The sequence below is a fragment of the Diabrotica virgifera genome, chromosome 4, assembly GCF_917563875.1.
Source record: "Diabrotica virgifera virgifera chromosome 4, PGI_DIABVI_V3a".
In the NCBI taxonomy this organism is placed as follows: Eukaryota; Metazoa; Arthropoda; class Insecta; order Coleoptera; family Chrysomelidae; genus Diabrotica; species Diabrotica virgifera.
The window spans coordinates 229,797,437-229,823,997 of NC_065446.1; the positions used below are offsets into that span (position 1 = coordinate 229,797,437).

General features: G+C 33.4%; 1 protein-coding gene across 1 annotated transcript in view; it reads left to right on the forward strand.

Annotated features, from left to right (window-relative positions):
• The window catches only part of LOC114342682 (ribosome biogenesis protein BMS1 homolog), an 84,679-nt gene that overhangs the window by 26,214 nt on the left and 31,904 nt on the right, over window positions 1–26,561 (forward strand). The window contains exons 3-8 of the mRNA XM_050648693.1: window positions 997–1,489; window positions 5,095–5,417; window positions 5,620–5,813; window positions 13,182–13,671; window positions 16,057–16,346; window positions 25,187–25,322. Of these exons, the coding sequence (XP_050504650.1) occupies window positions 997–1,489; window positions 5,095–5,417; window positions 5,620–5,813; window positions 13,182–13,671; window positions 16,057–16,346; window positions 25,187–25,322 (1,926 nt within the window). The remainder of the gene's footprint in view (window positions 1–996; window positions 1,490–5,094; window positions 5,418–5,619; window positions 5,814–13,181; window positions 13,672–16,056; window positions 16,347–25,186; window positions 25,323–26,561) is intronic.

The following is a 26,561-nucleotide window of genomic DNA, read 5'->3' on the forward strand; positions in this document are numbered from 1 at the left end:
GAGAACGTTAAAAGCGAACAGAGCCTCTCTCGTTCCTAGTCCTCCTCTGAATCCAAACTGGGTGTCATCTATATCTTCTTCTATTTTTTTTTTCTACAGTCTTCCGTGTATTATTTTGAGGAATATCTTAAGTGTGTGGTTTATTAAGGAAACTGTTCTATACTGGGAGTATTCTGTCGCATGTAGTGACTTGGGTAGTGTTACAAACGTGGACAGCAACCAATCATGGGGTATTACTCCTGTTGTGTATACCTTGTTGAATAGATCTAAAAGTATGTGCAGTGTTTCTTCGTCAATGCATTTAATTAGCTCAGTGAGTATCTGATCTGGGCCTACTGCTTTTGCTGTCTTTGCATTTCTAATTGCCTCTTCTAATTCGCACATTATTATTTTCGGCCTTGTTTGTTCATGTGGTTCTTCTTGTATCAATATATCATCGTCGAATAGTTTCATTGTGTACTCTAGTTAAAGCCTTAGTTTATCTTTGATGTCTGCGATGAGTTTACCATTATCATCTTTTAAGTATCCCATAGTGTGCTCGCTTTTTGGTACTTGTTAGTTCTTTTATTTTTTTATGCATATTAATGCCACTTTTCCTTGACCTTTTTATCTCTACTTTAATTATACTTTGCAGTTCTTTGTATTTTGGCTCATTTCTCCCTTTGGCTTTTCTCCTCTCTTCCATTAATGCTAGAATTTCCACTTCTGCTTTTTATTTCAGAAGTCATCCACTTCTGCTTTTTATTTGTATTTTCTGGCTTTAAATTGTCTTCTCCAGCCTTTAGCAATGTCTCCTGTATATTACTCCACTTTTCATTGACATCTTCTGATGTTAAAATTTCTTCTCTTGTGTTAGATTTGAGTTGACTTGTTGGATTACGTTTTGATGTATTTCTTTTTTTCTTAATTTTGTAAATCGTGCATGCTCGGATATAAAAATGCTCCTTTATATCCGAATTATTTCGGAGCAATATAATTAAATATTTTTGTTTTTAGGATTTGGTGATTTAAAAATTCATGATTTGTCATTCCTCCCAGACCCCTGTCCACTGCCGGAACAACTTAAAAAACGAGCACTTATAGAGAAAGAAAAACTGATATATGCTCCATTCTCGGGTGTGGGGGGTATAGTATATGACAAAGATGCTGTTTACATGGAACTTGGTGGTTCACACAGTCACACAAAAAGAGAGGATGAAACAGATAACTTTGTGACAAACTTGATAAGTGCGAAGGAGACTTTAGATGAAAAATTAAAGCATTCAGAACTTCAAATTTTCACTGGTGGTGAAAAGATTACAGCTGATGATGTTAGCGAGAGTGAGGATGAAACTGATAATATTCAGTTATTTGAAAAGAAGGATAAAAAAGGCGCGAGTTCGGAATTAGATGATGAGTTAAATAAACTAAGGAAAAAATATGTAGAAGTGGAAGAGGAAGGCAGGGTGAGAAGAAAAGTAGTTTTTGATGATACATTAGATCATTTCGAGTAAGTACTTATTTGTAAACTTTTATTAATGTAAATAATGAAATTTTTAGATACACTTCTCCAAGAAATTAACGCACCATCTTAATATTGGGACATTTTTGTTGTCTCGAATTTCCTGAACCTGTTCGATTTGAGTGATTTTTTTAATATGTTATACCCTTATTCTTTAAGAATATCGCTGTAATAATGTTGTTGCTAGACAGGTAAATGTCGTTGTATACCGGGTCTAATAATCATTTTGTGTTTTTTTTTCTCAAATTTAGGAACACCCTGTGGAATATTCTAGCATTTATAAAATAATGAAATTAAAACCTAATTGTAGCCCTAGCCTTTCTTAACATTTTATTTTTTGATTCATTCGCTTATTATGCTCGATAATAAAAAAGATTGTACTTTTATATTATAAATAATATATGATATTTGGTCTTGATCAATATCATTTCAAATCTCGAGAGCTACTGTTTTTACATATTGTTGGCGATCATTGTGGCTATAATTATTTTATTAATTGATGCTTTAAATAGATTAGTTGATGTTGTGGAGAACCCTTTCTTCAGGTTCTTTAACCATGATAATCTTCTTCTCCCAATTCCTCGCTTTTTGAATACTTTGCCTTGAAGAATTACCATCAGTAATCTATTTAGTGCCGTTTCTCATTGTGTGTCCAAAATATTCTAACTTTCTTCTTTTAATCGTATACATCACCTCTTTTTCCTTTCCCATTCTTCGTAGTACGGTCTCGTTGGTTATCGTGGTCTTACCCGTTCATGATATCCTTAGGAATCGCCTGTATAGCCACATCTCTAAGGCTTCAAGTTTTTTCTCCATCGCTTCAGTGAGTGTTCAGGATCCGAAGATTTACCTGTTGTAAATATTCGGTTAGAGTTAGTGCAATGTGACGTCTTGCATTGTCGTGCATATTAATACAGAAACTCTGCGGCACTACATGGGGGTCCACAGCATCAACTTTAAGATCCTCTGCTCTTGGCCTGATATATCCGGTGGCAGAATACTGTGCACTAAATAGCAGGCATACCCACCTGGTCAACACTCAACTAAACCGTGCTATACATATGATAACAGACACAATTAAGCCCACCCCTACAATGTGGCTACCTACCCTTAGTAATATAGCACCACCCAACCTACGCGGCGAACATGCATTGGTTAAAGAATATAACAAAATGTTGGACAGTCGCCAGCTTCTAGTCCACAACGACATCCCCGATATTCTTGGAAACCGTCTCCGATCCAGGTTACCCCCTCTACAACCTACTCAAGCGCTGCAGCAATCCAACTTTGACTTAAATACCCGATGGAGAGAAGATTGGGAAAGTAAGACATATCCGCATTACCATAGTCTACCGGACATCATAGAAAAACCTGGCGAATTTGAACGTCCCCGTAAGATTTGGGCAACCCTTAATCGAATTCGAACAAACTGTGAAATATGCGCCGACTCCCTCTACAGATGGGGTAAACTTCCCTCGCATTCTTGTTTCTGCGGCGCTGCAAGACAGACGGTCAGTCACATTGTTCAGGACTGCCCACGCAGAGCATACACAGGCGACCCTATATACTTTGTAATGGCAACCGAAGGGTCAATCGAATATATAAAAAAACTGGACATCTGTTTGTGATGCATTGTCTAATGCATAAATCTAAATATATTCTGTGATGTACTTAAGCCATACGCTAAAAAAAATCGTGCATTAGCAAAAAATTGTTACCGATATAAGGAGCCGATAGCAGGGTAGCTAAGTACTTCGCTATGTAAGGTAACTGCGTGAACACATTCATCGCGGATCAAATTCCTTGTAGCGCGTTCCGTTTCCACCAAACAACAACAAAAAAATTACGGACTTAATTAATTGAAACTTTAAATAATAATACTAATTTTCACAACAAACCAGAAACTTTTCGACTGTTAACAATTTGACATTTATCAAATTGTTAATTTCTCATAGCCTACTTTAGGCTTGTTTATTAAACTAAGAAGAAAATGAGGATATATTGATGAAAAACATGGCTAGTTGTTAAAGTACCTTATTTTTTTATGATCCAACATAAGCGAATGAATCATAAAACATAATGTTAACAAAACCCGAGGCTATAGTTGGATTTTAACGAAGTATTTTATAAATGCTAGAATATTCCACAGAGTGTTGCGGACTTTGAGAAAAAAATGTGTGTGTACTTTGTACGCACGTAAGAAGTTATTCTATGATATATTTCAACGAAATCAATATACTTCTAACAGTTTATTTATATTTTATTTAAATATTAAACTAATTTTAATACTTACTACTTTCCAAAAATTTTTATTAAAATTAAAAACTTTTATTAAACTTTTATTAATTAAAATTTTTTACCAAAAATTAAAAAAATAAAAGAAAAAAACACACGCAAACACATTGAAAAATTAAACAAAGAAATGATTTCTAAACAATAATTGTTGACAAAAATTTTAACTAAATACGTATTTTCTGAAAAAATATATAATAAATATACTTACAATCATAAAATGTATAAAAAAATAAAAACTTGCATTTAGGATTGAACCTGCGTCTATCAGGTTGTTAGATTCTGAGAAATATGAATCATGTGGGAAGATATAGCAACTAAACGTTTTAAACTTTTTTGACAGTTGCTTATTCTCTTAGTTTAATCAAATAAGTTTGATTCTTGTGGAATTAAAATATTAAAATACAACAAAATAGAGACTAAAAAAGCAATATATTAGATGAAAATTGGTAGAAATTTTGTTGGTAAGCATTACCTACTAGCTAGGTAGGTACATTTTCCAAATAGGTATGTAATTTTTTATTGCAATACTGAAACATTTACAATAATTATGTACCTTTTGCTTTTAAAAACTACTTATTTAAAAAGTCACTACAATTATAAACTTGCTTTTTGTCTCTGTCCTAACAACAATAAAAACTAATATACCACAATTTGTTTACCCACAACCATTGACGTATTAATAAAATAACCGACACATTGAACAATTGTTGACAGATCATTGTAATTACCCAATCAGAGGACGTATAACGTTTAAGCTGCGCCCAGGACCAAGACTTTTGATGAATTCGCGCACATATACATTTACTCCCAACGCGCCTAAAGAACTATAACTTCAAAAACACAGTTTGATTGGTACACCCGGTATATAATGACAATTTACCAGACTAGCATCAATAATATTACAGCGATGTTGTTAAAGAATAAGGCTATTGAAAAAATCACTTCAATCGGACAACAGGTTTAGAATACTCGAGACATCAAAAATGAGCCATTTTTAAGGTGGTGCGCTAATTTCTTAGAGAAGTGGATAATTATAAAAGCCAAATAGTGAATAGCCAAAGAAGTGGATAATTATAAAAGCCAAATAGAATTTTCTTTCAGTTCAAAAAGTGTTCCTAATGAGAGATGAATAGCTTGAAACATGTGTAGAACAATGATGGAGCTTGAACTGAAAGGAAATGGAATCGTCTTCTTCTTTGCACCACCTCTGTAATATTTCTATTGCCATCCTTCTCATGTGCCCGTACCACAGCAGTTGTTTTTCCTCTATCATATCCATTAACATATCTATTTTCTAGGAATGACGATGACGAATCAACAGATGAAGAAACTGAGGAACACCCAGATGCTGATATACAATTTTCTCAAGGCAAAAGTAACAATGAAATACATTCGAAAGTAAAAGATATCTTAAACAAAATAGAATCTAGTCAGAAAAAGAAGCAGGAAGATGATGAAGAAAGTGAAAATTCGGATGAAGATCAAGGCGATGGATCAGAAAGTGAGGACGAAGATGATGAAGACACCGGAATGAAATGGAAAGATAATTTGTTAGAAAAAGCAAAAGAATCATTTTTGGATCGACAGAGTACAAATAAAAACTTAATGAGATTAGTCTACGGTATGTTTTATATTATTGTTCTTTATTTATATTTCTATAAGAGTCTTCTAACCAATATTGTAAGAATTTATTAAAACTTTTTAAGACAGTGTCAACTAAAGGAATAACAGATATCTTGAGTCAAGATTTCGATTCATTTCTTGGAGTTATCTCCAGATTTTCGTAAATTGGTATTGTTATCTTCATTAATTTGATATTTTAGATTTCCAAGAAGAATCAGCGGAATCAGAAATAAAGAAAGAAGACGAGGACGAAGACAATGAAATTGGTGGTCTATTTAAAAAAGTCTCGAAAGAACAACACGAACTAAAGCAAAATAAAGATGTTATGAACTTAACTGAGAGTTCGTTAATGCTACCTTGGAATGCTGTCATGAAAGATTGGACTGAATCAGATGTAAGTAAGTTGTTAGGTTTTTCGATTTCAATTATTAAAGTTCATGTTAACACCATTTTTTAAATGCATCTATTTTTGAAAAGGCAATGTGCTGCATGTGCTACTGTGCTTCATTATTGCCATTCAATGCCAAATTTCACAAAAAAACGTATTCAGTGGGAAGATACCAAACTCTTCCACCATGATAATGCACCGGCTTATAACCTGCGCCGCCGCCATGGCCAAATTGGTCGAATTGGGCTACGAACTGCTGTCCCATCCACCGAATTCTCAAGATTTGACCCTGAACGACTTTTTTGTTTCCAAAGTTGAAAAAGTCATTCTTTCTTCTCTCTTGGACCATCACTCCTAGTGGAGTATTGGGCGCATCTGCGTTCCTTAGCCGATAGTGTAAGACGGCTGGTGGCCAGCTCAGCTCGTCTTCTTGTGTTTATTCTTTGGTTAATCTGCGTACCAGTTCCTTCTCCAATGGATCTTAAGGACCTATTTACAAAAGTCGTAGTCTCTTTGTTGTGCTTTCGTCGTGCTTCCAAGTTTCTGCTCCGTAGAGTAATATGCTTTTTACACAAGTATTGAATATATTGATTTTTGTTGACTCTGTTCACTTGTTTGCCAGATTTTATTTAACGCATTGAAGGCGAATTGTGCCTTCGTTATTCTTGCTTGTATGTCTTTCACGTATCCTCCTTTTCTTTCCATGATTGATCCCAAATAAGCGACTTTATCTACTTCTTCAATTTCTTTGTCTTTTACTTTTATTTTATTAATTTGCTGGTCATCATTTTTTAAGATTTTTGTCTTCTCTGTATTTATCCGGAGACCAAACATGTCCGAGTATTGTGTTAGCTTATCGACTTTTGTTTGCATGTGAGTTCTGTGTTCTGTTAACAGGCAGACGTCCTCAGCAAATTCAAGATCTTCAAGCTGATTAAAGAGGTTCCATCTAATGCCTGTCCGATCATCCGTTACTTTCCTCATAATCCAGTCTACCAAGGAACAAAGTAGGAGATAAGATACGACCTTGTTTAACACCGCTTTCAATAGCTATTTCTTCTGTGATCGCTCCCTCGTGTTATAGTTTAGCTTTATCCTCCTCAGTCGTTTCCTCATTGCTGAGTGTCGTGATTCCCTATAATACGAGCAACTATCTCTTTCCATCGGCTTCTGTCCTGAGCTTCCCTCATGGATTCAGAGAATGTTTTTCCACTGGCTTTCTGTACTTGATCCGTCCATCGAGTAGGTGAGCGACCTCTACTTCTGCGCCCTTCAACGTTTCCCGAAATTGTAAGTCTCTCAAGATTATCATCACTTCTTCTTGCAATATGGCCGAAAACTTTTAAGACGGTGGAGAGGCAAATAGAGGAAAGTCGAGTCTGAATATTAAGCTCTTGGAGGATTGATTTGTTCTGTGTTCCGTCCATGAGATCCGAAGCATTCTTCTCCAGCACCACATTTCAAAGGCGTCAATCCTTTTTCTGTCGTCCGATTTAATTGTCCATGTTTCGGATCCGTAATTAAATATGGGAAAAATTAAGGCACGTACTAATCTTATTCTGGTGTTCTTCGACAAAGAGCGATCTTTCCAGATTTTCGATAATCGACTCATAGCGTTTTTGGCCATGCCTATTCTCCTACGTATTTCTGTTTCACAAGATCCTGTATTACTGATGTAGGATCCTAGATAATTGAACTCGTTAACCACTTCAAACTGGTCCAAGGCTCCTGTTGTCTGAAGTGAATTTGAATAATCTACTATCATAATTTTTGTTTATTGATCTTGAGACCACATCTATTGCTTTCGGCTTCCACTAGCTGCAGCAGGCTGGACATTTCTTCTTCGGATGCAGTTATTAATAAAAAAAATCAATGGGAAAATCCCAATAGTTATTAATGTTGTATCATCTGCATATCTGAGATTTGAGATCTTCTTTCCTGCGATAGAAATACCGCCATTCCATTTGTCGAGTGCTTTTCTCATTATATACTCCCCATAGAAATTAAGAAGACTTGGAGATAGAATACATCCTTGTCGGACTCCTCTACCTATTTTAAAAGCATCGGACTTATGGTTTTCAATTCTTATTCTGGTTTCACTGTTCTCATATAGGCTTTTCACCAGAGCTGACAGATGATCAGGAACCCCCATCTCATGTAGAACTTTCCAAAAAACTGTCCAGTTTACACAGTCAAATGCCTTCTGATAATCCAGAAAGCAGATGATCATCGAAATTTTGAATTCTCGTGCTTTCTCAATGAGTTGTCGCATATTAAGAATTTGCTCCCTTGTGCCTTTACCCTTCACGAAGCCTGCCTGTTCTTGTGGTATTTGTCTATCCAGGTATGTCTGCATGCGACACTTGATGATTCTCAACAGGATTTTACTTGGGTGCGAAATTAGTGAAATTGTTCGGTAGTTACTACATTTTGTGGTTACGCCTTTCTTATGAATGGGAGTAAATAGTGCGGTACACCAATCACTGGGCCATTTGCCGATTCTCCATACTTAAGCTTTATACTCATCATAAAACAGTTTGATCAGGTTATTAATTTTTGTTAAATACTGTCTTAAAATTTTCCACATTTGTACCCGATTGTACTCGGTCGAAAGCCTTTTAAAAGTCGATAAAACTTAAATTTATGTCTTTCTGCCATTCATTAGCTTGTTCTAGGATGATTCTTAAGGTGCATATGTGATCTATAGTGGAGCATTTAGCACGAAAGCCTGCTTGGTTACTTCTCAATTTCTTGTCCAATTCTTCTTTCATTCTTTCTAGCAGAATTTTTGATAGCACCTTGGATGAGGCGCTTAATAGAGTTATTGCACGCCAATTTTTACAGTTACTCAGATCTCCCTTCTTTGGTATTGTTATTATCAGTCCCTCTTTCCAAGCTTGTGGCAGTTCTTCGTTGGTCCATATTTTATTTAGAAGTTTATGTAGCATATCTATGGCTTGTTCGGTGTCTGCTTTTATCAGGTCGATAGGTAAATTATCTGTTCCTGTGGATTTGCCACTCTTTAATAATTTAAGTGCGTTGGCAATTTCTTCTCTTGTAATTGCCCCAGTGTTAACCTCTAATTCTTGTATTTCAATTTGATCATCTAATTCTTGGGTTCGGTCATGTTTGGCGTATATTTCTTCAGAGTATTCTCTCCATCTTTGAGTTATTTGTTTCTCAGATTTAATTAATTTTCCTTGTTTATTTTTATTTCTCTTACATTTCTTACTCGATTAAATGTTAGGTTTCGTATAATCGTGTATTGTGTTCGTAGATCATTATCTTGTGCTGCTTTCTTTGCTGATTTTAGCATTTCGTTTATGTAATTCCTTTTATCTTTTCTAGATTCCTTCTTCACTTCTATGTTTTTTGCTTTGTATTTTCTTTCGAGGATCTCTTTTTCTCTTGTTCCTTCTTTTTGCAATATGTCTTTCTTGATTTTCTTTCTTTCTTCTATAAGCTGTAACGTGTCTTTAGTTATCCATTTTTTATTTTCACTTTTTTTCAGCCCGATTGTTTCGTCTGCTGTCTTCATCATGACCTCTTTGAAGTTTTTCCATATTTCTTCCACAGAATCTCCATTACAGTGGTGTATATTTCGGTTTACTGTAAGTCTATCAGTGAGTATTTTCCTTGTTTCTTCTTGCTTTAGGGTTTCTACATTGTATCTTTTTCTTCTGGTAGTCTTGCGATGCAAATAATTGATTGATGAAGCGATTGAATAAGCATGTGGTCCGAATCCACATCTGCACCCCTTAAGGCCCTGACATCTTGTAGCCAGCTTCTCCATTTTGATTCAATTAATATATGGTCGATTTGGTTCTTATATCTACCACCCGGTGATTTCCAAGTTTCTTTGTGGATCTGCTTATGTTTAAAAATACTGCCACCTAAAATGAGCTCATTCTGTTCACAGAATTCGATTAACCGATTTCCGTTATTATTTTTTCTTCCTAGACCTTCTTTTCCCATCACATGTTCATATCCTATATTATCATTGCCAATCTTGGCATTGAATTCTCCAATTATCATTTTTATATCTCTTTTATACTTTTTGTTTATATTATTGTACGTTTTTTGCAATTTTTCATAAAACTCTTCCTTTTTTGCATCATTATTTTCATTTGTAGGAGCGTAAACGTTAATTTCCCAATTCTTTTAGATGATGGCTCCCATTCCATTAAAGCATTTTTTCCTTCTTGAGATAAAAGTATTGCTACACCCTTTTCGTGTTTGGCATTTTTAAACCAATAGAAACCAAAGTTTCGCTTAAACCAATAAATTTCAACTTGTGATTATCCATTTCTTGGCTTACTTATTCTAGTCTGCCATTTTCATATAAGGTTCTTACATTCCATGCTCCAATGGATATGGTTCCTCTCGTGTCAATTTCGGTCTTGTCAGTTGTGTTCGCTCTATTTCTTGTATTTTTATTCACTGCCTTTTTCTTTGCCATATCCGTCATCGTTTGTAAAGTGTTTTGTGGGTTTTTTTAGGTGCTAGTTTTTTGGATTCCCTTCTGGAATTTCCTCTAGCTGATTACTGTTTTTATTCCATTTCATTGTTTTCCCATTTATTATTAGCTTATTAAATTTTACTTGTATGTTTTTACCCTTATTTGCTTCTTCATGGGCATGCAGAAAAAGTCATTCACCTGGCAAAAATTTCAAGTCTCGAATAAGGAGTTCATCACCGCCACCGAAGCCTACTTTGCAGACCTCAAAAAAATGTATTTTTAAGAGTGGTTAAAGAAGATGTAGTATCACTGGGTAAAATGTACCGAGCTGAAAGAGGTCTACGTTCAGAAATAAATCACCACTACTCCTAAATTTTAGTTCTCCTTTTGAAGGCTAAGTACTTATCGGATCACCCTAGTACATGAAAATCCTTTTACTTTCTTGTACATATTAAAAGAATAAAGTATCTTTTCTAATTTTTCTATTTCTAAACAAAATTAAGGACAGTTAATATTTCATTCCGTTTCAGAGGCTATGATTTATGTGTGTCGAACTTTTACATTGGTGGACTATTTCAAATGTAGTTTCGACAAAGCATTAACTGCGTATGCCCCTTTTTTATTTGGCTTATTCTGTATAAGATATAGATATAAGAGTATTCAGATTTAGCCATACGGCTCACACTCACTTTAAGGGGAAAATTGACTCATCCCAGATACCTACGGTATCAAAAGGATTGAGCTCTGGTGAGACTCTTTCCGTGTTATCGAGCCCTAGGTGACTTGGTACGCTGGAGTTTCTCCCAGAAATTTTCGTACGCATCTGGCCGTCGCGAGTAGTACAGCTTTCTGCATGGCCTTATAAATGTGTTCATTTAGTCCCAGCTTTTTTATGCTTTCGAGGAGGGTCTTTGGAATGACTCCAGTAGTAGACATAATAATCGGTATCGTCTGGGTACTTTGCATTCTCCATTGCCTTCGTATTTGAATTTCCAGATCTCTGTACTTGGCGATATTTTCAGTAAATTTACTACGTAGATTATTGTTGTTATCGCCACATCAATTAGTGTTGTTTGTCTTGTTAATTTATTAACTAGTACGAGATCTGGTCTATTATGTGCCACTGTTTGGTCTGTGAGCACAGTGCGGTCCCAGTATAGCTTGTAGTTGCCATCCTCAAGCATACTCTCAGAGACGTATTGATAATACGGGAGATGGTCCGTTTGGAGAAGTCCCAGCTTGATAGCTATCTCTTGATGAAGGATTTTTCCCACTGCGTAAGAGTATTATTATTATTATACTTAAACAAGGGCAGAGGGACAAGCCCTTATTATGCCCAAAAACAAAGAAATTAAATAAGTAACCAACTAGTAAATAGAATATAAACAAAAACAACAACAACAAAGAAAAAGATACAATTTGGGTTTACATAAAAAAATATTTCAACTATAATAAAAAACGGTCAAGTCTGTTGTTGAATGTGTTGGTAGAGGGAGCTGAGACAATGTTATCATTTAGGTTATTCCAAATATCGAAAACTTTATTGGGTAGAAAATTTTGTCTTGATCTCGTACAAAAGTGCTCTTTTTAAGTTTAAATTGGTGACTTGAACTCCGAAATGTTCTAGTTTATGTAGAAGTCTGCGCTTAGGAACACGGTCAAAGGCCTTAGAGAAATCTAGATAAACAACGTCGACCGGCGGTAAACTGTTAAGAGATGACGTCCAGTCGTTAACACAATGTAGGAGATTGGTTAGAGTAGAACGACCAGAAACAAATCCATGTTGTTGTTTTGGATTAGCATGTTCTTGAAAAAGGAATTTAGTCATCTCCTTGGAAATAATGGCTTCCATGACTTTGCTAACTACTGCTAGTAAGCTAATCGGACGATAATTGTTGGGATCGAGTTTGTTGCCTTTTTTAAAAATAGGAGTGACGGATGCTAATTTCCAATTAGGGGGTAAGGAATTCTAAATAAAAGAAGTCTGCATAATTAACGTTAAAGGTATTGCAAGTGTGTCTGCGCATCTTTTTAACAGTTTTGGTGTTAAACCTTCTAAACCAGGTAAAGCGGATGTGCGAAGTTTCATCAAGTGTTGTTTGACATGATCCACTGTAAATTCGACTTGCTGTAAGGATGCGCCGACACGGTTATATAAGACTGAAACAATAGGGAACTTGCATACAATTTTAAATTCGAAAAAAAAAATGTTATAAATCACAACAGTGCATAATTTAAAACTTGTATCAAAGATAAAAAGGTTGTTTTTGTGTTCCGTTTGGCCCCTAAAGACGATTTTAAATTCAAATTATAGCAGCTACCCCAAAACGCGTCGTTATGTCATATATGTTTACATTCTGCACCAACAAAGTAAACACAATTGTATATAATTTTAAATTGGACATTATAAACGTCAGTAGAAAATACAGTTATGTGACGTCACAAGTGTTTTTGATCGTTTGAATTATTTTAAATACATAGAAGATTTAAAATTTGTACTGCTAAGTTATCTTTTATTTTCCATGGTAAACCTGCTTTCATTTCCTTCAAAAACTGTATTAAACTCCAATCTCAACAAACTGGTATATATTATTACAATGGAATACGATAAATGTCATTAAAATATAAATATTTTCCCTTATTCCGCAACGATGAGCTGGCTAAATACCCAAGTAGGTGGAGGCCCACAAACTAAAGAAGAAGAAGAATATAAATATGACCATAAACATTAATAAAGTATAACTATGTGACGTCACGGGTCGTTTGAACTATTTTAAATTCACAGAAGATTTTAAATTTGTACTTCTAAGTTATTATGAGTTTTTGAGTATTTTTAAACAAATACAAAACTGAACATTATTGTGTAATAAAAAAATGTGCAAGTTCCCGATTAACAATTAAAATTTTTATTTCAGAATAAAGATCTGATAATAAATTGTTTCGTCACCGGTAAATGGAAAGACAGTGAGGACGCAAATGAACTACTAAAGTTAGACGATGCAGCTGATTTAAGTGATGATGATGAAGTTTTTGGTGACTTCGAGGATTTAGAAACAGGCGAAAAGCACACAGGTGATTCTTCAAAACCGCAACAAGGCGAAAAGCGTAAAAGGGAAAACCCCGAACAAGACACTAAAGAAGATTCCCACGCCTTAGCTGAAAAGAAGAAAAAGCTTAAGGAGAAATTTGATGCCGAGTACGATTCTCAGGAAAAACTTAGTTATTATGATGAGTTGAAGTTATCAGCTGAGAAGCAAGCACAGTTAAATAAAACCGTGTTTGAAAATATGCCTGACGATGTCCGGGTGCAAATTGAAGGTTATAGACCAGGAATGTACGTAAGACTGGAATTTCAAAGTGTACCTTCAGAGTTTATAGAGTATTTTGACCCCACTTGTCCACTTGGTAAGTCACTAGTTCTCATTTATTTAGATATTTAAACTTTTTATTTTAATTTTGCGGGTACAGTTGATCCCAAACCCTTTTTTCAGTGCGTCATTAATTTTGACTTCATTTCAGATTTTAAGAATGTCTCGAATCCAGGTCTGACATTTTAGTTAAATGTGACAGTTGTCAGAATATTTATATTTATGTTAATATAAATATTAATATGTATATAAATATTTGCCAGAATATTAATATTTAAAATAATTTAAGGAAAAAATAAATAAATATAGAATACAATTTCACTATATATAATGTCCGAATATACCAATGACATAAAATATTTATATTTACGTCGTTGACAAATTTCTAACCTAGAATTACAATTGTCACTTTATCCGTTAAAACTGTGAGACCTATCACGATAGATTACTTTTGTTTCAAATTATCTTTATTCGCATCATGAATTGGTTACCTATTTAGAAGTATTTTAATTGTCAACCAATTATACATCTAAGTATGTGTAGCTTTAATATGGAAATTCCATTTAACGAATACATAATTTTCGAAGTTCTACTGTGCGTCATTTTCAGTGCGTCTTCTTTCGAGGACGCACTGAAAAAAAGGTTTGGGATCCACTGTACTTAAATTGCGTACACCAAGATTTTTCTTTTGTAAGTATTCATTTGATATTAGATATTTATTCAGTGCCGATACACAGTGATGAGCGCACTAAAATCGGGAAAATAACGCAAAAAAAGGACATTATGCGTTGTGAAATAAAAATTGATGAAAATACTAGAGGTGGGAAATTATCGGTATTAACCTATATAACAGTAAAACTTACGATAGTTTCCCACCTTTAGACGTTAGCTAAGAGCTACAGTCCGTCTAATTTACTTACCGTTGCACGTCATTATCTACATTAGAGATCTGAGTTGACATTGTTGCCCAATTACAAAAAATTCTTGAATTCATTTTAAATCAAATACATCACATAATTTTTGCGGAAGTGGATTATACAGCAAAACAAATTAGTATTCACAGTAAATAAGTAAAAACTTTAGAAACAGAAAACAAAAATTAAGTTAAAAATGAATAACCATTTTCAATTTCGTTGCAAAACGAAAATACAGCCCAACCATATTCTAGTCCAATCATAGAGTGCAGAAAGCACCTCTACCGGTTTCGAAACTTATTAGTCTTTCATCAGGAGGCACATATGCTGCTCTCTCTGATCCAACCAAAACAAATCCCAGCGTGCAGTCCCGGATTGCAACGAACGAAATGGCATAGATGCCCTAGCGGCAACTGCTAGCAAAAAGACCTAAGTTTTCACTCTAATGGCACATAAAACAACATAATGCTATTCTACATCCCACCAGAATGAAAACAATAGGAACCTTCTCTGGTTACATCTCCGAGGCTTCTACAATTTGCAAGCCATACGGATGCTGAGACTAAGGAAGATGAGGGAATTCTACAATTTACAATTCACGTCCCATCTGCTCAGCGCGGTAAAAATTAAGTTATAATCGTACGTTAAAGTACATAATAAAAACAGTAAATATAATGAAACAAATACTTATAGTAAAGAATATAAACAAATATGAAGTGTCATCACCGCAACTGTCAAATAAATGTTACCAATTTATGCCAAAATATAACCTTCGTTCGATTACAGCTACAGTATATTCCAAACAAATGTGCTTCATAAAAACGCTTGATAATCCATTTATACAAATTAAATGAAACATATTATTGTGTATTTCATTAAGTTAACATTAATAGAAACCTTTAAATATTATTTCTACGCGTATATAATAAAATATATCTAGTGGTTGTAATGCCAATGTACTCGGCAAAGTGATTCTAAAAAAGAACACACCTACCGCCTAAATATTTCGTGTTGGTATCATGAGACGTCACGAGCTATGACGCGGCTGACGTGCAACGCTAAGTAAATTAGATGGAGTATAGTTGACGTTAGTCATACGTATGACGTCAACGTGACATTAACATTTTATTTAATTTTAAATAATTTTGACGGAACTGTTAGAACCAGTAAAATGAGTGAGTTTGGAAACAAGACTGTCCATAAATAAATCAAAAATAAAGATTATTATTAATGAGTTAATAATTTTTAAAATATTTTTATTTAAAAACTAATTTAAAAATTAAATAGACCCAGTTTTTCCACTCCTTCAGGCTAAATATATTCAGCTACTACTTTGTCATATTTTGACGTTTATACCGATAATTTCCCACTAGTTCCATCTCTTTATATTTCAGAACGCATTATGTTGTCCATCTTTTGCGTTATTCATCTTTTGCGTTATTCTGCCGGTTATTAATATTGATTTATATTTTTATGTATCTACTTAATAGAATTTATTCATTTTTCAGTAATCGGTGCCTTAAATATGGGAGAAGAAAATGTAGGATTCGTGAATGTTAAAATCAAAAAACATCGTTGGTACAACAAAATTCTTAAAACCAACGATCCCTTGATAATCTCTTTGGGTTGGAGACGATTCCAAACAATACCGCTCTACTCGAAGCTGGAAGATGATTTAAAGTTTAGATATTTAAAATATACCCCCGAACATTTAACTTGTAACGCTCATTTTTGGGGACCAATTACTCCACAAGGCACAGGATTTTTGGCTCTTCAAACCGTTGATTCTGAGAGCAACGTAAGTATATTTTATTTATGGAGGTATCCTATTTTTCCTTAATCCGTATCTTCATATCTAAACCGGTTTTAGAGCCATAACTAAATCGTCAGTTTGTAAGAAAACATTCAACATCTCGGAAACGAAGCATTTGCGGACATATGTTTATCAAGCAAACGGTCAATATTTTTTCATGCAAAATTGCCCCTTGAAAGTTTGTCGCACTTATTTAGATATACCCTGCACTGATGAAGAATATGGCTATGGTTCTTCTCAGAGGCTTTTTTCAGTGTGACAAGTGACAGAAATAAAGGCACGTCCGTGATACATACACATGTAAAACAGTTATTCCAGTTGTTGATAGATGGCACTATAATCGAAAAAAAAGAATGTGTGTACTTTGTCCGCACGTAAGAAGTTATACTTCTATTATATGATTTCAACGAAATCAATATACTTTAAACAGTTTATTTATATTTAATTTAAATATTAAACTAATTTTAATACTTACTACTTTCCAAAAATTTTTATTAAAACAATACCAAAAATTAAAAAAATAAAACACACAAACACATTGAAAAATGCCACAACGAAATTATTTCTGAACAATAATTGCTGCCAAAAATTTTAACTAAATACGTATTTTCTGAAAAAAATTATCTTATAATATACTTACAATCATAAAATGCATAAAAAAACAGTAACTTGCATTGGGGATCGAGCCCGCTTCCCGTCGACCCCGCCGATCGAAAATCAAAGCTCTTTCCCATTGCGCCACCTTCGCGTATCTGTCATGTAGGAATATACACCATAAACTTTTTGACAGTTGTTTATTACTTATATGAATTTAATCAAATTAGTTTGATTTTTGTGGAATTAAAGGAATATTTTGTGGAATAACAATATATTAGGTGAATATTGGTAGAAATTTTGATGGTAATCAAATTATGTAAATCAAAGCATTACATATTATTTTGGTAGGTTCATTTTAAATTTTCTAAATAGATAGGTACCTATGTAATTTTTTATTAGAATACTGAAACATTTACAATAATTATTACGTACCTGTCTCTTTTAAAAACCATTTAAAAAGTCACTATAATTATAAACTTGCTTTTTTCTCTGCCATCACAACAATAAAAACTAATATACACAACATTTGTCTATCCATAATCTCCAATTATGAACAATAATTATTGACAGATGATTTTAACACCCAATCAGATCCCGTATAACGTTTGAGCGACTAATACCATACTGTCGGTGTGCGCATGCGCCCAGTAAAATATAAATTCACCCTCATACCTAAAGAAGTATAACTAAAAAAAAAAGATTTACCGATTTACTGATTATTTACCGATTACATATGTATACGACTATAATTTAAAGTTCTTCTCAGTCTTTCAGTGTGCCATTAATGATGTAATATATGATTTTAAGAATGTAGAGAATCATATCATAGCTTGACATTTTAATTAAAACTGACAGTTGTCAGAATCGTAATCGTAATTTGGTATAAAAACAAATCAATTGTGTTTATTTTATTTATAAAAAGGTGTGTTCTTTGATTTGTATAGTTGTATCAATTGCATTGATTATAGTCGTCTAGATAATACATAAATAATCTTTTGTTCGATTATAGCGCCAGCTATCAACAACTAGAATAAATGTTATAAATGATTTTAATCACGGACGTACCTTTTTTCTGTCACTTCCAACTTAATGCGTTAGAAAGAAATCGAAAAACTGTGACGCACTGAATGATGTCTATGAAAAGGAGAATAGTTGAGGGGGCCAGACGTAAAAGGGTTTAAGTGCAGTTTTGACAGTTCTGAGATAATCAGCTTCAAAGTTGTTTGAGTTTTATAAGTTCTAGGACCCATTAAACTAAAATATGTCTAGTGTAAAACTACAACTGGCACGTTGCATAATACTTAATTAGTCTTCAAAATTGGTTACATATCTAATATTTTTTTACTTGAAATTAACCCTGTATTAACATGTGTTTACACATTACAGAATACTAAAAATAGTTTTATGGTAAAATGGTTCAAGCGCACTTAAAGCCGTTTATTACCATTTGTTTTTACAGAGTACTAAAAATAGTTTTGTGGTAAAACGGTTCAAGCGCATGGTTAAACCTGTTTACTACCAAAGCAAACTGCAGTTGTTTTCAGTGAACTAAATGTATTGGCGATATGGCGACTGCAGGGCGAAATATGCTTAAATCGTTTTACCACCAAGCTCTAATACCATTTAAGTATGCGAATCTGTACTTGGAGTAAAATTTTAAAAAAGGGCACTTAAACCCTTTTACTTCTAACGCCCTCAGTTGTTAAAATACCTAACTTTTTTATTATCCAATATAAGCGAATGAATAAAAAACAGAATCTTAAGAAAACCTGAGGCTAAAGTTGGGTTTTAATTTCAGTATTTTATAAATGCTAGAATATTTCATAGGGTGTGGTGAACTTTGAGAAAAAAACACACTTTGATTGGTACACCCGGTATACAATGTCAATTTACCTGTTTAACAACAATATTTTTAAAGAATAAGGCTATAACAAGCGAGCATTATTATAACGAAAACTTTATTTACGTATTTTAATTCATAATATTGAAAATTGCTATTATGAAAAGTTGTTTAGAATTAATAATTATGTTTTAATATGCAATTATATCATTCTAATTTAAATGGTATGAACTAAACATACGTGCATAGAAATCGGCCCACTTAAAAATTTGGCCATTTTTGAAGTCTCGTATTTCCTAAACCTGTTGGCCGATTTAAGTAATTTTTTAATATGTTATAGCCTTATTCTTTAGCAATATTGCTGTAATAATATTATTGCCAAACAGGTAAGTGTTATTGTATACCGGGTGTTACAATGATAGTGTGTTTTTCCTCAAAGTTCGGAACACCCTGTGGAATATTCTAGCATATATAAAATATTCAAATTAAAACCTTAGCCTTAGTCTCTTAACATTTTGCTTTTTGATTCATTCGCTTATGTTGGATAATAAAAAAGTTAGGTATTATAACAACTAGCAACGTTCTTCATCAATGCAAGGTGTTTCTAAATAAGTGCGACAAACTTTAAGGGGAAATTCTGCATGAAACATATTTTTTTTTACAAACTGACGATTTATTTACTGCTCTAAACCGGTTGAGATATGCAAATGAAATTTGGTAGGTTTTAAGAAGTAGTTTTTGTGAATTTTTTGACCTACAACTAAGAATTTTATATTTACCATTGGCGTGCATACAGGTCATATTACCCTGTCATATTAACCGTATGCACGCTAATGGTAAATATAAAATTCTTAGTTGTATGCCAAAAAATGCGCAATAATTACCTCTTAAAACCTGTCAAATTTCATTTGCATATCTTAACCGGTTTTAGAGCAGTAAATAAATCGTCAGCTGGTAAGAAAAAATTCAACATCCCGTATCTCGAAAACGAAGCATTTGCGGGCATATGTTTATAAATGAAACGGTCATTATTTTTCATGCTCAATTTCGCCTTGAAAGTTTGTAGCACTTATTTAGAAACACCCTGTATTGATGAAGAACGTTGCTAGTTGTTAAAATACCTAACTTTTTTATTATCCCACATAAGCGAATGAATAAAACGGCAAAATGTTAAGAAAGCCTAAGGCTACAGTTGAGTTTTAATTTTAATATTTTATATATGCTGGAATATTCCACATGGTGTTCTGAACTTTAAGGAAAAAACACACTATCATTGTTACACCCGGTATACAATAACACTTACTTGTTTAGCAATAATATTATTACAGTGGAACCTCGATTATCCGTCTCTCTATTAACCGTCACCTCTGTTAACCGTCAGGGTCCGTTCATCATCAATTATTATTCATTTTGTTAGCATTGAGTTTTGAGCATTGCGATGAGCCAAACGAAATTCGTTGAAATGTACAGTGATGCCACCATTGCATTTGTACAAAGATTTGTGTAAAGAAGCCAGAGAAGGTGCATAGCACATGCAACAATTCATTGAGTGGAATTCTCGACAAGAAGAAGACTATAAAGTAGATTGCATAATCTTACGCGGATTAAGAAATTCTTCGTTGCAAAATTTGAATTAACAGTACAACAAACAAAATTTCAGAATATTCTAAACCAAATTAATTGGATTTGACGAACACAAATCCCTCTTATCTTATTAAACAAAACATACAAATAAAATTTGAGAGTTGTAGCTGGTATGAATTTTTTTAACGTTCTGTTAACCGTCTTTTCGATTATCCGTCATACCCTTGGTCCGGTGCCCTGACGGATAATCTAGGTTCCACTGTACATCGATATTGCTAAAGAATAAGGCTATACCATATTAAAAAAATCACTTAAATCGGCCAACAGGTTTAGGAAATACGAGACATCAAATATGACCAAATTTTTAAGTGGGCCGATTTATATGCACGTAAGTTTATAAAGGCATTTTACTCTTGATCGAAATTCATATTTTTTATATTCCTCGTATAAAACTAATAAAATTTTATATATGATGATTGCATCATAAATCTTAGACCATGAAGAGTTTTTTATGAAGAATAACTTTTCTTCGTCAAATTAAAAATAAAAGAGTTATAAATGAAAATGTTGTTGGTATCCATAATTTGAGAAAAATCTTCAAATATTTTTTTCCATTAGAATGATGTAATTGCACATATCAGACCATAATTTTTTATTCCAAACAATATTATTTCATGTAGTCGGTTCTATAAACTCAGACACAACTGGCTAGTGATTTTAGTCAATAATTTTGCCAATTTGGCAAAAAAAATAATTACTAAATAGTTAATGAGTACTAAATAATTAGTAATTTTGCGAATTTTTGCAAAATTCGCAAAAAACAAAAAAATTACCTACTAAAATCACCAGTTGTGTCGAGTTTAGCGAACCGACTATAACAGTGGCGGTTGGTATATAAGTGCTGCGGAGCTGCAGAACCACCAAAATAATCCAAACAAAATTACTTTGAAAATTAAATAAAAAATATCACTACTTATAAAATCTAAATTCATTTAGATGGTTTTCGTGCATGGCCGCCTTTATTTTAATCTGTCGTCCGTTGCATCTCATGGCGATAGCAAGTCCCACTTATTTGACCGGACCGGTGCTACTCCGAGCTGTGAACTGTTAAAGATATCCCCGATAACACCCGCTCAACCCTCGCCTACACTTTTCAGGCGACGACTGAAAGCAATATTTGAGCTGCATTTGTCGCAGTTCGAACTAGTGTGTAGAAACCTACGTTTATTGTAATTTTAAATAATCGGTGATCGCGACGCGACGACTGTTAAAATAAGTTGTCCTGCACGTAATTCGGTATTTATATTAAGTATATGAGAATAAAAGTGCTGTTCAGGATGGATGTTATTTATAATTTGATTAATGTTAAGAGATTCTTTAAATATTCTTATGACGAAAAACTAGAATTAAAATGCAAAGGACGTCCTTTGCCGGATATTAAAATCGAAAAAGAAGGATCAAGCCGAGGGAAAAATTACAAACGACAATTTAATTGCGATATTTATACGAGAAATAGTTGGATATGTGGCTGCAACAGAAAAAACGCTCTTTTCTGTTTTCCTTGTGTACTCTTTGGAGGTGATAAGTCATGGACGCAAGTTGGTGTAACAGACTTAGTACATTTAAGTGATAAAATAAAAAAGCACGAAACTTCTAAGCATCATTGGCACAATCAAATGGAATATGCTTTATTAGGCTCCGTGAATATTAAAGAACAGTTAGATTCTGCATACTGGATAAATATTCAAAAATTCAATGAAGCTGTAACAAAAAATAGGTATGTTCTCTCAAAAATTATAGACTGCATAAAATTTTGTAGTGTTTTCGAATTGGCGCTTCGGGGACACGACGAGACACAAACATCCGACAATCCTGGAATTTTTCGCGGCCTCATAAATTTTACTGCTGAATTGGATAGAACTTTAGCACAACACTTGGAAGAATCGACGGTTTTTAAGGGCATTTCTAAAGAAATTCAAAATGATATTTTGGACTGCATGTTGGAATTATGCCAGGATAAAATTTTGGAGGAAATTCGGGAATCTCCATATCTAGCTGTCATGGCCGACGAGACTACAGACATTTCAGCAAAATCACAAATGGTTGTAGTATTTAGATATTGTCGAAATGGAGCACCGGTAGAACGATTTTGGACATATTTGGTACCTTCAAAATTAAATGCAGATACTTTAAGCAAAAACATTTTCAGTGTTTTGGATCCTATCCTGGAAAACTCAAATAATAAACTAATTGCTCAGAGTTATGATGGGGCAGCGGTCATGTGCGGACTGCACGCAGGAGTTCAAGCCAGAATCAAAGAAAAATATCCATTTGCTCATTTTGTACACTGTTACGCGCATCAATTAAATTTAATAATGTCTAAGGCTTGTTCCGAAAACTCTCAAGTTAGACTTTTTTTTGGAAATTTAAATGAAATCCCTACCTTTTTTAAAAATTCGCCACAACGAGTGGCAGTTTTAGATAAAATCGTCCAAAAGAAAATTCCTCATGGCGCTCCAACTCGCTGGAACTTCAATATTCGAACTGTTAATGTTGTGTTTGAACATCGATCTTCTTTTATCGAATGTATGGAAGAAATAGAAGAATCGTTTGATAAGGCAGCTGTCTGTAGTTCAGCGTCTTCCATTCGAAGAATACTAGTGGATCAAAATTTTGTTTTTTGGTTAACATTTTTCCATCGCATAATGCCACAAGTAGACGTTTTGTATAATGCCCTTCAAAAGACTAAAACGGATCCTTTGGAAATCAATAAAAAGGTGACAGATTTCGAAAGATACATGAATTCAGTTAGAAATTCAATAGATGATACCATTGACCAAGGTTCTAGTTTATGCGTTGAACCATTACCAACTAAAAGGTTACGGAAGGATAACAGTCCAGTAGATCATCGGAGAGCATCTATCGAAGTTTGTGATATAATAATAAATTGTGCAAATGATAGATTTGCTTTTAAAAATCACCTACTTGCAACTTCATTGCTTTATCCTGAGCAATTTGATAATTATTGTGCTAATTTCCCAGATGATAATTTAAGCCTGACTTGCGCGTCATATCCAAATTTAGATAGGGAGCGCTTGAAGACTGAATTATCTGTTATTTATTTTAGAAGAGACTGTAGAGACATTAATGGGGCAATACCTTTTTTAAAATTTTTAATTGAAAATAATTTAACAGAGCCTTTTCAAGAAACTGTAAAACTGCTTCAAATTCTAATTACAGTGCCCATGAGTACGGCAGAAGCTGAAAGGTGCTTTTCGAGTTTAAAACGGATTAAAACATTCTTGAGAAATTCCATGACTGAAGACCGACTTGTAGCATTAACCATGTTGTCAGTAGAAAAAACACTTATAAAAGAAATACCAAACTTTAATGAAAAAGTTATAGACAAGTTTGCTATAAAAAAAAATCGACGAATCGAGCTTATTTATAAAAAAAAATAATATATTTGGCTCTGTGTGTAGTTAGTTCGTAAGACCCTATAATGCAATTATTGTTGTGGCGATTTTGTTTGTAGTGTTTTTTCGTTTGCATTCCTTAGTTTCGCGTATTTATCGATAAAATTCTACTAAAAACATAAACTATAAAACAATTACTAGTGTGCCATAATGTACCATTGCTATTTTTGATATAATTGGATTTATCTTCAATTTGAAAAGAAGAAAATCGGTAAGTTCTTTATTATTTTTTAATAGATATATAATGAATAAATATATGGTGTAAAATATCAAACTAAAAGCCTCGTTGTAAAATACAACGATTAAAAGATATTGAATTAAAAAAAACCAAAAAATACTGCAGAACTACCAAATTTTTGAGTCACCAGCCGCCACTGGACTATAACAATTTTAATTTCATAACGAATGGAACAGTCCATTTATCATTAAAGGGGAGGGCGTATACCCGTATAAACCATTTTAAAGCGGTTAATAAATTATTGCTTTTAAAATAGGTATACTCAAATTGTATTTTTGTACATCTTATTTATTTTAATACCTAACTAAATTCACCTTCAAATGTCATTGATATTTTATTAATGCTTAATTTAAAATTTCACGATATTCACGAAGTGTCGAAACTCAAATAATGTAAATAACCTATGCTTTGCTTAACAAACCATAGAGGTATATAATTAACATAGAGGGAGCCTACCTTCCGCGCTTCCTGACGACAAGATCTCATGGACTGGTTTGCTGCATCTCTTTCTAACACATTGTATCGAAAATCTATGATGACATTCAGTGTGAATATACGCGCGGAAGAGGAGGACAAATGTAGCAGCTTTACTATGCGTAAGAGTGAAACAGCACTCATCCAAATAAAAAAGATGGTGTCGTCACTTCGCTCTGAATGACACTCTCTCTATGCTAATATATAACTCTATGTAACAAACCGAGATTAAAAAACTAGCCTACTCTCTAGCAACGATTTCAGCTGAGGTGTTGTGTGTCGGTAGAAAATAAATGGCTTGTGACGTCACATTTTAGACTTTGAGGTCGATTATCTCGAAGACGGTTAGAGATATCGAAATGCCGTTTTCAGATTTGGATTCAGAAGAAGAAACTACATAAGAATCCATCAATAAATCTGATCTGAGTATTGCAGGAGCTTCAACGCAATAACACACACACTTTTGCGAATTTATAAACGAAAAGTTTTCGTTGAAAATCAGTTAGGTAAATCGGAAAACCGGTTTAGAAAATTCGGACATAAAAAATGACCCATTTCGTGAGTGGCCCGTTTTCTCTGACGCGCAGTTTATATTGATTATCATTTTTAATTTCAGGTGATTAAAAAACTTGGATTTAGGATAGCAGCCACTGGTTCAGTATTAGAACTAGATAAGAACACAAGGATATTAAAAAAACTAAAACTTATAGGACATCCGCTAAAAATTTACAAGAAGACTGCATTTATTAAAGGTAATCAATGGCGTGTGTTTCAAAAACTAACAATTCTAATTGCGAAATGAGCCACAATTTAACTTTAAAAAATTATTTTATTTTTCAAAACAATACTTTTTTTTATACAGGGTGTTTCATTGGGAAACGGAAATACTTTAATTGTGAATAGAGGTCACCGAGGCGGTTCTAGGTATACTACATTTTTTGCCCTGCCGACTTTTATAACCGAATTACAGGGTGTTTTATCGATTTTGCCAATTTCTTTCGTAAGCCATAACTTTAGAACCACCCAGTATATTTTTTGATATTTGGTACACATGTGTCTCATCCAAAACCCAAACGACCGACATACTAATCACAAGAAAAATCCAGGTCCGGATTAACAAAAAATTATAAAGTAATTATGACCTTAAAACAACACCCTGTATATTGAAATTCTGAAAATCTGTTTGCATATTTGAAAAGAGCACAAAAAACTAAGTCTAATCGTTCGCTTCAATTTTTCGGCCAGACAGTTTTATGACGTTAATTTTAAAATTATATTGAATTTTTTAAGAACTTTTTAAGGCATTAAAAAGAAGGTATTATTAACTTTTAATTATAAATTATATTAAGTCCATTGAATAAATACTTATTTTAAAATTAGTCAATACTTATTTACCACATTGGAATGACCCAATTATTAATCACAAGAAAAATCCAGGTCCGGATTAACAAAAACAAATAAAGTAATTGTGATCTTGAAACAACACCACACAAATTGTATATTGAAATTTTCAAAATTTGTTTGCACATTTGAAAAGACCACAAAAATCTGAGTTTATCGGTTTGCTTTAATTTTTCATGAAGGAAATTTAATGACTTTAATTTTGAAATTAAATATACATATTGATAATTTTAAGAACACTGAAATTAAAAAGCAGATTTTTAAAGCAGTTTTAACAATAAATTATTAAAGTTATTAAATAAATACCCATTTTAAAAATAATCAATACTTATTTACGACATTCGAATGACCCACTTACAAATCACAACAAAAATCCAGGTCCGGATTAACAAAACAATATAAAGTAATTGTAACCTTGAAACAACACCCTGTATATTGAAATTTTCAAAATCCGTTTGCACATTGGTATGAAAACAGCACAAAAAACTAAGTTTAATCGTTCGCTTCAATTTTTTGGCCATAATTTAATGAATTTAATTTTGAAATTATGTCGAAATTTTTAAGAGCTCTGGGAACTCATAATAAAAATT